This window comes from Phascolarctos cinereus, unplaced genomic scaffold, assembly GCF_003287225.1.
Source record: "Phascolarctos cinereus isolate Bilbo 61053 unplaced genomic scaffold, phaCin_HiC Scaffold_4;HRSCAF=312, whole genome shotgun sequence".
NCBI classification, from domain to species: Eukaryota; Metazoa; Chordata; class Mammalia; order Diprotodontia; family Phascolarctidae; genus Phascolarctos; species Phascolarctos cinereus.
The window spans coordinates 548,112,052-548,129,584 of NW_027555847.1; the positions used below are offsets into that span (position 1 = coordinate 548,112,052).

General features: G+C 40.3%; 1 protein-coding gene across 1 annotated transcript in view; it reads left to right on the plus strand.

Annotated features, from left to right (window-relative positions):
* Window positions 1-17,533, plus strand: part of KIAA0319 (KIAA0319 ortholog) — a 126,742-nt gene that overhangs the window by 37,425 nt on the left and 71,784 nt on the right. Inside the window, exons 3-5 of the mRNA XM_020986843.2 lie at window positions 4,490-5,253; window positions 12,059-12,251; window positions 15,692-15,790. Of these exons, the coding sequence (XP_020842502.1) occupies window positions 4,490-5,253; window positions 12,059-12,251; window positions 15,692-15,790 (1,056 nt within the window). The remainder of the gene's footprint in view (window positions 1-4,489; window positions 5,254-12,058; window positions 12,252-15,691; window positions 15,791-17,533) is intronic.

Consider the following 17,533-nt stretch of genomic DNA (forward strand, 5'->3'; position numbering starts at 1 on the left):
AGTAACATTTTTTAATTTAAAAAAATTATTTATTTTTAACATTCTTTTAAAAAAAATTAAGTTTCAAATTCTCTCCTTTCCTCCAGCCCCTCCAGCACCCATTGGGAAATCAAGCAAAATGATATCAATTACAACTGAAATTATGCAAAACATATATCCATATTAGCCATGGCTAATGGTAACATTTAAATCTCAATTTATCCAAGAGCCATTTACTGCTAGCAGTTAAAAAAGAGAGCCCATTATCATCAATAAACTCATTTTAAAAGACAAGTAGTGGAACTCCCAGATCCCTTTAACCTAATCTCTATTTCCTTTCAAACCACCCAAAGAGCCAGATCTGTTCCTTAAAATAGTCCCCATCCCCTTTTACTTGTCCTTAAGGCTTTTCGAATAAGGAGTGACCCTAAGCAGTAGCTTCGAATTCCCATACCCCAGTTAGAAAGTCCAGGAATTTCAAGATGCATATCAGAAAGAATAATCACATAAAGTTTCTCATATCCTTTTTATTTGAATGAGATCAAAACCCTTCCTCATTTCTCTCTTTCGAAGTCTCCAAAAGCCTTTACTCAGACTCCAGCTTTTCTTAACTTTCTACTCACTTCCTCTTCTCCTTAGCTTCCTTAAACTTTATTACCCCTTTCTGTTAAACTTAGCTTAAAACGCTTCAAAACTGCACCTGTCTTGCTTCTTTCACATTATGATCTAACACTTCCTTTACTAATCATATCCCAGACTATATATCTATAGAACTAATACTTAGTCCACAGAGTAGCTTCTAGTCATCTTTCCCTCCTTGCCCATTGTGAATATCTTTCCCATTATCCCATAGAGGGTCTAGACCTAAGTAGTGGTGGGGGTGGGGTAGGTGGTCCCAGGTGGTTGGGGGTGGAGTTGGTTGGTCTCTCCTCCATGGAATTTTTCAAATCTCCCTTTCCATTCCTGAATCCTTTCCCCTTTTTCCTTTTTACCCTAGAGGGTATTCTGGTTTTATTTCTATGATAATGAGGAGCAGTTGCTATTTCCAAGCCTCTTTCAACGTCCTTGCTCAGGCTATAGATCTTTAAGTCAAGTTTAGAATGTGCATTAGACTGAGTACCAAGGTCCCATCCCTTATCTGGCTGAAATATTATTTTCTTTTTGCCCCATAATTTTCCCAGCCTTACCTCTCAGGTGTGGACAGGATATTCCCAAATAATTACAGTGTGTCTAGCCCAGGAGTCTTGCTCCCTTTATGAATGCCACTGTTCCCATGCAAATACATGCAAGTCCCACGCTTGCTGGCCTCTCCCCTTGAGCCTTTCCTTTTTCATGCACTAGTGAAAAAAAATTGAAGTTTGGGTTTTGGAAACTATTTCTTCTTTATCCATTCTGAGTTTGAGGGAGCTAGATCCTCCACCACTTCACAGCTTAATTAAGGGGGGGGGTTGGTGAGGGAGAGAAGACTCACTACAGCTTAATTTCAGGCAGTGAGCTTCATTGCCATCCTGAAGAGAGGTGTAGCAGGCCTGCCCACAAGTGATAACCAGGGGTGAATGCTCTCAAAAGGACCTAGCTTTTGCTGGACATTTGTTAAAGAGAAAATGCTTTGTTCTGGCTTTTCCCCTGCTCTGATTAATGAGGCACAACTCAGGACAAAGAGAATTAAAAGGAGTTTATTCAAGTACATCAAATTGATGGGCTGATCATTGGAGATCAGCAAGGGATTCAAGATGGAGCCAGCTTTTGTAATGAGATAAAGAAAATTCTGGTTTTTAAAAAAAGTTTAATAGTATTTTATTTTTTCCCCAGTTACATATCAAGAAAGTTTTTAGCATTCATTTTTAAAAAATATAATGTGTAAGCTTTTTTTTTTTTGGTTAGACAATGGGGATAAGTGACTTGCCCAGGGTCACATAGCTAGTGAGTATTATGTATCTGAGGCCAGATTTGAACTGAGGTCCTCCGGACTCCAGGGCCAGTGGTCTATCCACTGAGCCACCTAGCTGCATCCTTTAGCATTCATTTTTACAAGATTTTGAGTTCCAAATTTTTCTCCCTCCCTCCCCTCCCCTCTTCTGAAAATGGTAGGCAGTTTGATATACTTTATACATATGTTTTCATGTAAAACATATTTCCATATTAGTCACAGTTGTAAAAGAAGAAACATATCAAAGGGAAAAAAACACAAGAAAGAAAAAAGTAAGTGAAAAAATACCCTTTCATCTGCATTCAGGGTCCATCAGTTCTTTATCTGGATATGGCTAGCATTTTCCTTTGTGAGTCCTTTGTGATTGTCTTGGATCATTGTGTTGCTGAGAAGAGCTGAGTCACTCATAGTTGATCATCACACAGTGTTGCTGATACTGTGTACAATGTTCTCCTCGTTCTGCTCACTTCAATTCTTTGCCACCACAAGAAGAGCTGCTATAAATATTTTTGTATATGCAAATTGGAAATTGAGGGAATGCCCATCAACTGGGGAATGGCTGAACAAGTTGTGGTATATGAATGTAATGGAATACTATTGTGCTATAAGAAATGATGAGCAGGCAGACATCAGAGAAACCTGGAAGGACTTGAATGGTCTGACGCTGAGTGAAGCGAGCAGAACCAGGAGAACATTGTTCACAGCAATAGCCACGTTGTGTGATGACTAACATTGATAGACTTAGCCCTTCTCAGCAATTCAAGGATCTAAGACATCTCCAAAGGTCTCACGATGGAAAATGCTATCCATATCCAAAGAAAGAGCTATGGAGTTTGAATGCAGATTGAAGCATACTATTTGTGATTTTTTTTCTACTGTTTTGTTTTGTTTTCTCTTTCTCGTCATTCCTCTTATTGGCTCTAATTCTTCCTTACAACATGACTAATATGAAAATATGTTTAATAGGAATGTATATGTATATCCTATATCAGATTGCTGGGAGGGGGAGAAAAATTTAAAACTCAAAAGCTTATGGAAGTGATTGTTGATAAATTAAAATAAATTAATAAAAAAAAGAGTGAAGCAGCTAAGTAAGACGAGGGATTATGGGACTTGTTCAGTCACCAATGGCTAATAAAAATATTTGTTAAAAAAAAAAGGCTACTATAAATATTTTTGTACATGTTGGTCCTTTCCCCATTTTTATGATCTCTTTGGGATACAGAAATAATTTATTTTAAATTTAGGTCTTCTGACTCCAAGCCCAAGGTGCTTTCTGTTGCACTGCATTTCCTCTTGTAGACTAATCTTCCATCTGAATATAACAATATGTTGAACTGTATCAGGTTCATCCTAAATAAGCCTGAAAGAACTTCTCTGTCTTCTTTTAGGCAGCTAGTTGGTACAGTGTGTACAGAGAATTGGGCCTGGAGTCAGGATAACCTGAGTTTAATTTCAGCCTCATTCACTTAATAGCTATGTTGAGGTTTAGATCTTTAGGGGTGCTGGGACCCCAAAATCACAATACACAGGTCCTGCCAGAAAGAATTCGACCCAATCCTTCTTTCAGCCAAAGACAGGTTTTATTAAAAATCAGCCATATAGGCCAGACTCTTAAGGAGTCTGAACATTTGTGACACTCATAAGGAAAAGTGGGCATGAGGAAGTCTCAACCCCTAAATGACTGCCAAGATGGATCTTATATACTGAAAGACTATGGGAGAGATCTAGGAGTGGCCAAGTAGTTTGGGGTGACTGGAGGAGGGGCTGGGAGAAGGGGTATCTTGATGGGAGTGGCCAGTAAGCTGGGGTGACTGGAGGAGGAGTTTAGGGAGGTGAATGGAATCTAGATACAATCAAGAATGGGAAGTGGCAGGGAGATTGGGCATAGGAGACAAGGAAAGGCCAGTTGATAGGAATAAGAATAGCCTCAGGAGACTGCTAGACTTCCTTGACCAGGTAAAAAAGTTCAAGTAAAGTTCAAAGAAGGGTTTCTTTGGGGGGGGTGCCTTGGGCCCATACCCCAACAGCTATGTGATTCTAGATAAGTCACTTAACCTTTGTCTGCTTCAATTTCCTCAGCGGTAAAATAGGGCTCATAATAGCACCTACCTCACAGAATTGTTAGGAAGATTAATCATTTAATAAACATCTATTTAGCACGTAGTATGTACCAGGCATTGTGTGAAGTGCTGGGGATAGAAGTACAAATAGAAAGACAGTTCCTGCCCTCAAGGAACTTTCAATTTAGTGGGAGAAGACTACACACAAAAGGAAGCTGGAAAGTATGGGAGAGGGGAGTCAGGGTGTCATCCTGAAGGGGAGGAAGATACCTGGTACAGTGGCATGATGGAGAAGTTCAAAAGCAGTGCCGCTGGTGGGAAATGGGATCAAACAAGATATAACCTCAGCTTGGCACAGTGCTTGGCATACAATAGGCACTTAATAAATGCTTATTCCTTTCCTTCTCCTTGCAGAAAAATGTTTCTTCTTCCTAGTCTTGTTAGCTGGTTTGCCTTGCTATGGTTTGCAGGTGGGGTGAGTGTTCCTCTGCCTAATTTCAGCCTACCTTGTTTACAGGTTACCTCTGTGAGCAGTGTAGGGATGGAGGAACCTACTCAAATGCAGTTATTTCCCCAAATCTGGAAACCACCAAAATCATGCGGGTGTCTCAAGTCAGTTCTCTGGCTGCCTGTACGGCTGCCTGCTGTGACCTGCCCAGCTGCGACTTGGCCTGGTTGGTTGAAGGTCGGTGCTATGTTGTGAACTGCCAGCACCAGGAGAGCTGTGAGCCCAAGACAATAGACCCTGTCAAGTCCTACCTAACTTTTGTGCTGCGGCCAGTGCAGAGGCCACCGTCCTTACTAGGATATGGACAGATGATGCCCAATAGAGGTCATCCCATGGCGATTCCAGGAGTCCCGTCTGAAGAGGCTAGCAGACTTAGAGACTTACCCTTCTTGGGGAAGGGCCATAGCTTAGAAGAGTTGCCTGAGTATACGGATGACTACAGGGAGATGGAACCTGACTCCTTCCAGTCCAGTGGCAAGCAGGTGCCAAAGGGTGGTGCTGACTACATGGACTGGGGTCTGCTGCCAAGCATGGAAGGTCCTTTCAATTCCTCTGTGGGAAATGGCCGTTCTCTGGCAGAGAAAGAGAATGGGAACGCCCGGTTAGATAACCTGGCAAAAGGGAATGAGTCAGAGTGGGCCACTGTCCTGGATCACTTTCCTGAGGGAAGATCATCACCATCCCTGGAGAAGATCCCACTGCCTGGAAAGACACGAGAAAAGGAGGAAGTCTTTCAGCCCCCTGGACAGGCTAGCAACAGCCCCGGAGAAGAGGTAAGTGCCAAAAGAAGTAGGTGAGTGTTATGAGTTCTGTGTTTTCGGTCACTCAGGATGCAAAGAACATACCACAGTGCCAGGATTTGGAGGGGCAGAAGGAATAACAGGCAGAATTAGCCTGACTTGGTAATCATCTAGGTCCCACATTGTTGTTTAAAGATCAGAAGTGTGAAGGAAAGTAGGTTTTACTTGGTTAGCTTTGTGACTCTCAGATGTCTAGAAGGATGACTGCAGTGCAGCCTAGGAGGAAATCAAATATCCTGGGTTCCTTCTTCCCTCTCTCCCTCCCTCCCTTCCTTGCTTCCTTCATTCCTTCCCAATATACTATTAAGAGTAGACTATTTAAAAGAACACATAGCTCTTCTGCCTCCACAGTTCAGTTAACTTAATAGTGATGCAGCGGTTCCCAACAGAAGTCCCTCAGTCAGTGTCTAAGGAGGTACCAGGATTTTGTAGAGGGTCAGGTCAGTTCTTGATCTCTTAGCCAAGTTGGCAAGTTAGCCAAACCAGTACCACAGGGTTTTAAATCCAAGGAGTTGGTAGGACTTAACATAATGAAGAACTAAAGACACAGGAAGTTCACCTATGACCTTTTGAAATTAAAAAAAAAACATGAATTCAGTTGCCTGGTCTGAGAGATGCTAATGTAGAGTACACATTTTATGCAGCTTTCCCTTATAAATATGGGTAAATCCTTCATTCTGACAAGCATTTAGCAAACACTGTGTGTCAAGCATGCTAAACAGTGTTTTCTGCATCTTTAAGCAAAGGAGATGCATAGCATATAAACCATTGTTCATCTTTTCCCCAAAGTTCAGTCAGCTATGCCTGTCACATGCACAGAGGAACTGCTGGTAGAAGGGGAATATTTCCTGGTGGAAAGGGGACAGTGGAAGAAGCCCCAGATTTATGAACAAAAGTTGAAAGAAGAGAAGCTGAAGGAAGATAGACTCAGTGGGAAAGAGAAGACTTAGGGGCAGATGTAGACTTGAAAGAAGAGTGGGGGAAGTAAATTTGAACTTTAGGACCACAGATCCAAGCAGAGGGATTCTAGGCAGCTGGGAGGTGCAGTGGATAGCATGCTAAGCCAGGAGTTAATAAGATCTGGAGTTCAAATCCATCCTCAGGTACTTACTAGCTGTGTGACACTAGACAAGTCACTTGACCTTTATTCCAGTTTTCTTAACTGCAAAACGGAGATAATAATACCTCCTGCCTCCTAGGGCTGTTGTGAGGATCAAACAATATAATAATTATAAATCACTTACTTAGCCGAGTGCCAGGCACATAGTAGACACTATGTAAATGTTAGCATTGTAATAATAATATAATATCCAAAGCTGGAAGGGAATGCAGTTTGAGATCCAATCTCCTCATTTTACAGATGAGGAAATTCTGAAACTCATTCAAGTTGTGATGTGTCCAAGGTTACATAAGTTGTAAGGATCAGAGCTGATGTTCAGACACAAGCCTTCTGACTGTACATCTTCCATTGACTTGAAGCAGTTGGTAGGCACAATGAGAGAAATATTGGCAAGATGGTTTTTTGGGAAATCTGGAAGGCTGTGCCTTAAAGTGGGAGAAGATGCAGCTGTATTATCTTGAACTTGTATTCACTTCCCATCTTTTTCTTTTCTCTGGATCCTTAATAGTAAATACATTGGAGAAATGTCAAACTTGGAATATTTTCTACTATCTTTTTTCAGAAACTGTTCTTGAAATCAGCAGAGCTTTATGTCCACCTGAAGTGATCATTCAATATTGTTACTCATGTCTACGTAAACATTCTTTAAAAAAAATTTTTTTTAATCCCTAGTAGGTAGGAAACATTAGTGAAAGAATTAGGAGTGGAGCTGAAAAAATGGAGCTAGATTACCCATGAAGGGAACGATGTGAGAGAAATAGGAAATTGGGAGTGACAAATCAGGAGAGAGGAGAGATATCAGGCAGAGCAGGTCAGAATGCTGAGTGTCAGAATGAGAAGGAGCTGAAAAATGAGAGAAATGGGCTAGAAGGAAAGCATCATAGGACGATAGGTTTAGAGCTGGAAGGAACCTTACTTACACATCATCAAATCCAACCTCTTCATTTTATCAGTGAGGAAATTCAAGGCCCAGAAAGGGTAATTTGCCCAGGATCGCATAGTAAGTAAGTGGCTGAAGTAGTATTCAAAGTCAATCTTCCTGACTTCAGAGCTATAACTCTACTCAGTATCTCAAAGAACACATTGTTTGAGAAGAATTAATATAGAGATTACTGCAGAGAAATCAGTGTGTACACACACACACACACACACACACACACACACACACACGGATACATAAATATATCACTTCACTTACTAGCCTTGTGACGGTGGACGAGACATTTTATTTCAGCTTTGTAATCAATTTTCTTTTTTCAATGGATAAATTATTTTTAATCAAGAAAACAAATCTATATATATATAAGGATATATGTGAATATATCTATCATCCATCCATCCATCTATCTATCTATCTATCTATCTATCTATCTATCTATCCCTTTGTACATTAGGGGCAGCTAGGTGGCACAGTGGTTAGGTTGCCAGGCCTGGAATCAGTTCAAATCTGGCCTTACACATTTACTAGCTGTGTAATACTAAGCAAGTCATTTAATTTCTTTTTTTTTTAATTTGACTTTCTGTTTGTCTCAGTTTCCTCCTCTATAAAATGGGGATAATTATAGTGCCTACCTCCCAAGGTTGTTGTGAGGATAATAATTTTAAAGTGATTAATACGATATCTGGTATATGTAAATGTTATGTAAATGTCAGCTATTATTATATTTATGTACACACATGCTTAAGACTTTCAAGACATTGTATAGTAAGAATAAAATTAGGTTGTGAGTTTTAGATGAAATGCAGTTAAAAGTTTAGTGGGAGGGGTAGCTAGGTGGAGCAGTGGATAAAGTACCGGCCCTGAAGTCAGGAGGATCTGAGTTCAAATCCAGTCTCAGACCAAACACTTGACACTTACTAGCTGTGTGACCCTGGGCAAGTCACTTAGCCCCAACTGCCTAAGTGGAAAAAAAAAAGTTTAGTGGGGAAAAAGTAAAAGAGAAAACAGGAGGGACATGACTCAGTCTCCCAGAGTACAATTTGAAAGGATAAGAAAGAAAGGTATCCTACAAGTTAATAGAAGTGGGAAGAAGATAAAGCAAGGTTAGAAAAAATTCACCAGGATTTTGTTTATAATTATCAATAAGATATTTTTGAAGTTAAAAAAATGCACATCACATCATATCTTTAGCTTTTAAAAATAACCAGGCTATCAGATGTCAACCATTTACCTGTGTCATGACTGACAATGCTATCCACTTGTGGGTGTTGCCACTGCTATGTCTTCCCCATCCCAGCTTATAAAGCTTCTCAATTCCACATTATTTATATTATTGAGAGAACACAGACATTTACCTACAGCAATATATTTAGAATTCATTCCCTAAACTTGCTACCCATAAAACTCAAGCTAAATGGAAAGGAGTATATTTAAATTAAATGGCCCTTTTTTGATGCTAATAAATATTGTACCATTCAGTCTATATGAATAGGACAATTTCAGGTCAAACTTTATCTAGAATTATTTGACTTACCGGCTTCTGGGGGACTAATTACATTAACATCTTCCTTGCTGCTGACCTCATTTGCAGAGAAATACCTGGGGATCAGTAGGTTATGTTGACGTGTCAAGAAATACCAGTGTATTCTGCTTAGGTGCAAAGGCTAGAATGATATATAGAAATGAAATGGTTAATGCTAATTTTCTTCCTCCTTTTTCTCCTATTCAAGTCCAAAAGGTTCAAGTACAAGGCAATTGTATTAGGCTTCTAGGGGAAGAAATGTAATCAAGACTGTGAATATGATAAATGACATGATTCTGCAGAGACTTTTTAAAAAAATTAATTTATTTTGATTTATCAACAATCACTTGCGTAAGCTTTTGAGTTTTAAATTTTTCTCCCTCTCCCTTCCCACCTCCCTCCCCAAGACAGCATGCAATCTGATATAGGCTATACATATACTTTCCTATTAAACATATTTTCATATTAGTGATGTTGTAAGTAAGAATTAGAACCAATAGGAGGACTTGCCCACCAGAAAGAGGAAACAAAACACAACAGAAGAAGAAAAATAGCAAATAATATGCTTCAATTGCAGAGACATTTTTTAAGTGGGAGGTTTAACACAGATATCCTTTGTATCAGAGAAACTGGAAGCAAGAGAAATTTAGAATATTTTTTCTTGCATGACCAGGACTATGACTTCAATTATGAGAGAATAGTCTCCACTCATTTCCATGAAGAATGGGATTTTGTTAAACTTTCATCCTGAAAACTGATCAGTAACCTCTTTGTTAGGTTATTGTTTTGTAACTGGATCAAGTCAAATTCATGTGTGATTTATTACCTATTCAGGTGAAATTGCTTCCTGGAATAGGCACAGGGCACCACTTTACTAGGCAGGCCAGAAACATGGGTTTTAGCGTACTCTCAGGCCCTTACTGGCTTTGTGACAAGGCACATGGCCTCTGCTTATCTTCATCCTTTAGTTCAACTTTGTAGATAATTTTCTTTTTTTTAAAGGATAGTTTTAATCAAGAGAACAAATATGAAGAAATAGACAAGAAAAACCATAAACAAAGTGTATTCCCCCAGAACAGTTAAGCAAAGAAATACAAGAGTGAAAGAATGCCTGCTCCAAAGTCAGAGATCTGGAGTCTAAGGATCTGGGTTTGAATCCTGCCTCTCTCTGACACTATGTCTGAGCAAAATGCTTCAAGAAAATTTTCCAGGTCACATGAAAAAAATGAGCTCATCCTGAAGAATTTGCATGGGCCCCTACCCTGGTGACCAATGCCATGTATTACCGAGCACTGGCTTGTCCTGATTCCTGATTCCACATTGTTTATGTGAATTCAGCCATTTGCTTGCAGTACATTTACTTAGAATTAATCCTTTAAACTTATATATCCTCATAAAATCAAGTTAATTACATTAGGTCCAGTGGCCAATTTTAATTTTTGCTCCTTGACTGATTGATCTTATATGTGATATATATGTATATATGTGAATATGTGTATATGTATGTCATGTGCATGTATTTCATATATATACATATACATACAAATATATGTAGCCACAATAATTATATATGCACAAATATATTTATATATGTGTTAATTAAGTTTGGGCATATAACAATAGCTTGCATTTATATATTAATGTCTACAAAATGTTTTATGTAAATTATTTGATCATCAGAACCGTGTGAGGTAGCTGCTATTATATTATCCTCATTTTACAAATGAGGAAACAAAGTCTTGGAGACAGTGAAATGACTTGCCCAGGGCCACACAGCTAGTAATTTTCCAAGGGGGTATTATAGACCCAGGTTTTTCTGACTCTAAATCCAGAGCATGGATATGACTGTAGTCAAGATAGATTGTGATGGACAAGTAAAGAAGCTGCTAGAATTCATAGAAAACACCCACAATGTGAGTACTCCATTGAAAACTTTTACTGTGGTTTCATTTATTTATTTATTTGTTAGTTTGTTTTTGCCTAGAGCACTGAACTTCTCTACAGGTGGCCTTCCCAAATAGCCTTGATGCTGAGGCAGTGTCTTGGGGAGTTACTTGGGAAATATTAATGGAAGATGGTGCTGAGTCTCCAGTTTCCAAATTTCAGAATGTTCACCAATGTCTTACTTTTTCCCCCCAGCAACAGAAAAAATAAGCCATGTTTTTATACGATTCCATTGTCTCCCTTGAATTTATTTCTCTCTTAGTGGGTTCCTCAAACTACTTTTCTTCACCATTTTACCCACTTTTAAACAATCTGGCTGATGGGAAAGGCTTCTTCCCACCTCCATTTTAAAATATTAAAATACCTTTTCTTCTTGACATACATAGTGGGAACTCCCTAAACCAGCAGCATTTGATGCTACCTATAACTTAGTAAATAAAGTCTTAGGGAGTTCCTATATTCATTCATAGCCATTGAGGATCAGAGGAGGAATTTGATCTCAGGTCTTTGCAATCTCCCAAGTACAGCACATAGTTTATTATGCCATACTGTTTTTCCCTGCTTGGCTATCATACTTAATTTCCTCCTTCCTCCTGCAGGTTTTAAACTTTTTAAATTTAATTCTGTAGAAGCATTTTGGGATGCAGTTTGCATACTGTGATTGGAATGGAGACTGTACACCTAAGAGGTCTCTTTGGCCACTCCTAAGTCATTTGCATAATTTTCAACTGTTGTCATGATGGTAACTCCAGGGGTCAACAGAATTGTGTTTTCTCTCCTCTTCGTGGAGATTCCCCCTTTGCCTATCATTTATTATGCCATCTATGCAACATACTTGTGTATTGCATTTTAAATTAATAGCAACTGAGCAGCATGGCATTGTGGGAAGACTTGGACATGGGGTTAGAAAACTGAATACGAGCCCCTACTCCAACATTTACTACCTATCAACCATGTACAGGTTACTGAACCTCTCTCTGAGCCTCAGTTTCCATATCTGTAAAATAGAGATAATAATACTTGCACTACCTATGTCACCGGGTTGTTGCAAGGAAAAATTTTGCAAACCTTAAAGCAGTGTTTAAATGTGTTTTTGTTATTATTGAAAGAGACAGTCTGCGGTTCCAGTCTTTGACATTTTATGTAATGGTTAAGTGAGCACATTTTACAGAAAAGGTAGGTGCCATTGTAATGTGTGCTTATGTTCAACTGGTTTATTCATAATAATTTATCCCTATGATTGATCTCATAGGTTCTAATGCCTTCCCATAATCCTCCTTCAGCCAACCTGGAGTTCAGTCCAACCTCCACGGAGAAACGCCCAATTCTAACAGTAACCCAGTGGAACTCAGATCATGGGATTGAAGTGTTTCCCACCGACCCTGGCCCCTCTCAGTCCATCCTAACTGAGCAGCTCACCTCTCCCACCGTTGCTCCAAAGACAGGTAACTTACAGAAAAAAGAAAAAAAAAGACTGGAAAAGATATGCTGCAGGCCATGGCTATCATGGACCATATTTTGGGTACATTCTGATAGTCTGTGAAATTTGGGAATACTCTCTGATCTTGCTTGTTCTTGAACTTCAGTAGAAGGACTAATAATAAAGAGAGAGAGTTATAATTTAATTGAAAGAGCTCTGGAGAAATGAAGAAGCACAGGTCCTAGTACTGGTTTTGCCACTAGGAAGCACTTCCACTTGGGCAAGTCACTTAATTCTTACAAGCCTTCATTTCTCCATCTATAGAATGAGTGTCTGGGGCTTGATACCTAAGATACCTTCATTCTCTAAAGTGTCCGTCCTATAAGTAAACAGCTAACAATAAAGACAGCTATGTGCTTCCATTGTGAGGCAACTATTGTTGGGTCCTTAGAAAGCCCATGAAGTGCTCGTTAAGAGTCGGGAAGCCATGTTTAGCTGCTTCCTGGACCAGATGTGGTGAATCCCATCCCCTTCAAGCAGTGAGAATCTCTAGAGTGCCCATGCTTCTGTGTTGCACATGCGTGCTATCTTGATCTCACTTAAATTTTATGAGTGAACCTAAGTATGACTCAGTCCTGCCAAATGGAACATTGCTTGACTAAATGAACGGTATCCTAGTTACTAAGAAGGTGAACAAGTATTGCTTTAAGTGCTGATCGAGCAACTGCTTGCTTTGGGTGATGGGGCAGTTTTTGTCAGTCTGGCTGCGTTTTGTTTTGGAAACTTTCCAAGAAGAAGGCCATTATCAAAGATTCACAAGGTCATTCACTCTCAGGAGACTGAGTGATGTTTGACTAATAACACAGGAACACACACAGTTGCAATAAACCTTCCATATGACTACAGTGAGCCTTCTGTTTGTCACATATGGGGATGGGGTAGGGGAAAATCCCCTGGTAGGAGAAACACCACCTTAAATTTGCAGTGCCTCCCCAGTTAGTAGTTATTGTTCAGTGTGTCCAACTCTTCATGACCCATTAGAGGTTTTCATGGCAAAGATACCTGATTGGTTTGCCATTTCCTTCTCCAGCTCATTTTATAGATGAGGAAACAGAGGCAAACAGGATTAAGTAATTTGCCCAAGGTCACAAAGCTAGTAAGTGTCTGAGGTCAAATTTGAACTCAGGTCTTCCTGCCTGCAGGCTCAGTGCTCTATTTATGGAACTGTTGAGGTCTGAGAGGTTGTGACCCCTCAAAGACTGAAATACACGACGGGGGTCGTCTGGAATAAATTCACAGACTCAAGCATTCTTTAAGTCAAGTTGGTAAAAAGTTTATTGTTATGCTTTTCAGCAGGCAAGGATTCTTAAAGAACCTGCGATCTTAGAAGGGTACAGTTAAAGTTTATATAGGATAAAATATAATAAAATATGTGCCAAATATGCTAACTAGGTGATTCAGGGTGGGATTAGGGAGTGGTTAAGGAGTGGTCAGTTCTTAAAAGAACATGTACTTCTTGTACCTACTGTGCAGGCATTTTACCCAGAGTTCATTAGGAAAAGCCCACAAGGGGGGGGCACATGGAGGTGTGGTTTTAGGCCTGCTGTCACTAAGTTAACTAGAGTTCAGGGGTAACTGAGAGTTGTCCAGTCTGCCACCAGTCAATGTCTTGTTTGACAAGATAGATGTAGGGAGTATACATATGTCTTAAGTCTAGAGTACAGATAATGAGGAGTCCAGGATGTAGATAATGAGGTAGGGCAGTAGTATAGATAGTTCAGTGGGTAAAAATATCTTTATGACTCAGTGCAAAGCCAGTTTAAACTAATAATTCCTTCAGATGCTGTTTGTTACTGCACCAGGAAAAGAGATAAGGGTCTTGCTGGGGCCCACTCATGAGTAATTGCTAAGCACAGTGTCCTTGGGCTGGGGAGAAATTGTCAGGGATAGTGTTTCTGAGGCTAGGGAGAAATTGGGGTCCAAGTACAAGAACCCAAACATAAGCACCCAAGCACCCCATCAGAACCACCTATTTAAGTAAACCAGAATTCTAAATATCTCATCCCTCCCTTACTCTGCTTAGGGGACGTGGGATCTAGAATGGAAGGGACCATAGAATCATAGATTTAGAGCTGGAAGAGACCTTAGAGGTAATTGAATGCAACACTATCCTTTTGAAGATGAGGAAACTGAGGCATAGAGAGACTTGCCCAAGATCCCTCAACTGGTGAGTCTGAGGGGAGACTCAGAGTTTGATCTTTCTCTCTACTCTGGTACTCTGTCCACTAGGCCAGGCTCTCAGAGGTCATTTAGTGCTATCACCTCATTTTACGGACAAGGAAACTGAGACCTAGAGAAGTGAAGCAACTTGCCTGAGGTCAGGCAAGACAGGATTTGAACCAGATTCTCTGAATTGCTAATTCAGGTTGTCTGATTTTAATTCACAAAATTCTTGCCACTTTTGAGCTTGAGAATCACACAGGAAAATCTTATATATTTTTATATTTCAGTCATATATGTATCCTATCATATGTTGAGGTCTAGAGGTTTAAGGGTACTGGGACCCAAAAATATCAAGAGCAAGAGACACCATTCTTGCCCAAAAGAATTCAACCCAACTCTTCTTTCAGTAAAAGGCAAGGCTTATTAAAGATTCACTATACTGACCAGACTCTTAAGGTAATCTGAACATTTGTAAGCTATTGAGTAGATTGTAAAAATCTGAGCCCTTGGCTAGGTTCTTAAGGAATCTGAGCACCTAAATGGAGACAAGATGATACAGAAAGATTGTGGAAGGGATCCAGGAGTGGAGAACCTTGATGGGAGTGACTGGGGGGTAGAATGGATTTTAGATGGGTGGGAAATGGTCTGGGCCATCCATTAGTAATAGAAAATGGAGGGCTAGGTTAGGTTAAGGGTAACAGAGAATTGGGAGATTGGATAATGAAAGGCCAGTTGATAGGATTATAGCCTCAGGTGAACATCAGAGACTTCCTTAATCAAGTGGGAGAATTCAAGGAGAATCTCATAGACAAATGGGACCCAAATTCCTTTTTGGGGTGAGGGACAAAGGTCTCGGCTTGGGCCCAAGCCCCATACCCCATCAACAGGATTGGAATCAGATTCTATGACTCCCTAATTCAGGTTGTCTGATTTTAATTCACAAAGTTCTTGCCACTTTGGAGCTTGAGAAACACACAGGAAAGATGTATATGTTTTTATATTTCAGTCATGTATGTACTCTACATTAAAAAGTAAAATAATACCTATCACAATTGGCACAGATGGAGAAATAAATGAGTGTGTTTATATGTTTAAATGATTATAGTCTGATTTTCTTTGGGCCAGTCCATCAGTCAATCAATATGTATTAAGTACCTACTGTGTGCTTACTGCTTTGTACTGTGCTGAAGACTGGGTGATTTTTAATGTGCTGTTCACATATTCTTTGTAATTAACTTATAGTTAAAGAACTCACGGTGTTTGCTGGAGACAACGTACTGATCACTTTGCCCCAAAACGACGTTGAGCTGAAAGCCTTTGTTGTTCCAGCACCCCCTTCAGGTGAGATGGGTGTTCCTTCTGTTTGCAGACCCTTTCCTAAACCATTGATGGGGTGAGCGTGGATAAATTGGACAGGCTGGTTCTCAGTGGACTGGGGTTGTGGGGACCTGTATCACTTTTGAAGACTGACAGAAATATAGTTGATGGCAAATAACATTAATCTGTTACCTGCCACTCCCTTTAAATAATCCTAGTAATGACAGAATTCTAGTAATGTCCTGGCATTCCTACTCTTCAGGTATCTACTTTTGATTAGGTTGAGTCCCACCCTGAGCCATGACCCTTACCTTGTAAACAAACCCAGCTTGAGCTGAATCTTAGCTTCTAATGTCCTTTCCCTTTTATTGGGAGGGGCTTTAGATCATGAAGGGTAAAAGCCAGTGGGTTTCCTTGCCCAGTTTGCTAAGGGTGGATGGGGTCTCATGGCCAGGCCTCACCACCTCATATGACAACCTCTTCCTTTCCTCCTGAAAGTATAATGACCTTTCCTGTAAGTTTCCATGTTGAACATCCATGCATTCAGACGTGGGTGACCCCAGGGCTGCAGGCTTGTTACCCTGTTATCCTGACTAAAGACTCCTTTTTCCTCCACTAATGAGTCTGATTTATTTTGGCTCTGAGATGAAAAAAAAAAGCTTTTGTGAAAAGAGCTACTTTAGGGGAACTATAATCCCATGTAAGCACATAAACATATGCTTTTTATCTGTATAAGCAGTCGTGTACATGTTTTCCTTCAGCAGTTCATGTAGGAGTCTGAAAGGTATTCAGAGTGCTTAAGCAGAATTCATTTATTTGCCTTTAGGGCTTCTCCAGGCTTCTTGTTGCTGTGAGAGATGATCTCTCAGAAGTGAAGCCTCCTCAGGGAGTCAGTGGTTCTTGTTAATATTTCTTGATTGTTGCTTTCAAAACCCTCCCCACTCAGACCCTGTTTTTAGGTACATAACAGAGAGAATAAGCCCTGCCCCCCAACCTGAACTGCTTGCCCTTAGCTTCCCGCTTTCTCTTATCTCTGGCATAAGGGGGAAGGGGGTTAGGGAGGGGAAATTGCAGTAAATTTCGGTTTCGTAGGAATTACCTAACTCATGGGAATTCGGCCCTAAACCCCTTCCTGATCACCACACCACTGCTACGTCAGCATTAGGTTTACTAAATAAGGACGTGTATGTTTGGATTGGCTATACCCTGTTTCCTTGTTCTTTGTCTTTGAATTTTCTCACCTAGAATGTAAGCCTGCCTCCCAGCTAATGGGATAGGAAGATTTTTCTTTCCCACCTAGACTGTGAGCTCCGAAGCCAGCCAATGGGAAGAAGAGCCAGGAAGGGGGAGCCGGGATTGAGGTTAGGATCTATATAATCTGCTGAGCTGAACACACGTCTGGTCTCTTCAGTCGGCCCCATCTTTTGGGTGCTCTGATGGAGCCCTTTCTCGAGAAAGCCAATAAACGAACTATTCTTTTTGCTAATATCTCTGAGTCTCCGATTTATTGTTAAGGGTCTTCATACCCCACACATTGTCAAGTTGTTTTTCAGTGGAGTCCAACTCTCTGTGACCCCATCGGAATTTTCTTGGCAGAGACACTAGAGTGGTTTTGCCATTTCCTTCAGCTCATTTTTTACCGATGAGGAACTGAGGCAAATAGGGTTAAGTGACTTATCCAGGGTCACATAGCTTGTGAGTGAGGCTTTCCTGACTCCAGGCCCAGCACTCTATCCACTGGGCCACCTAGCTCCCCCTTTCTCTAGT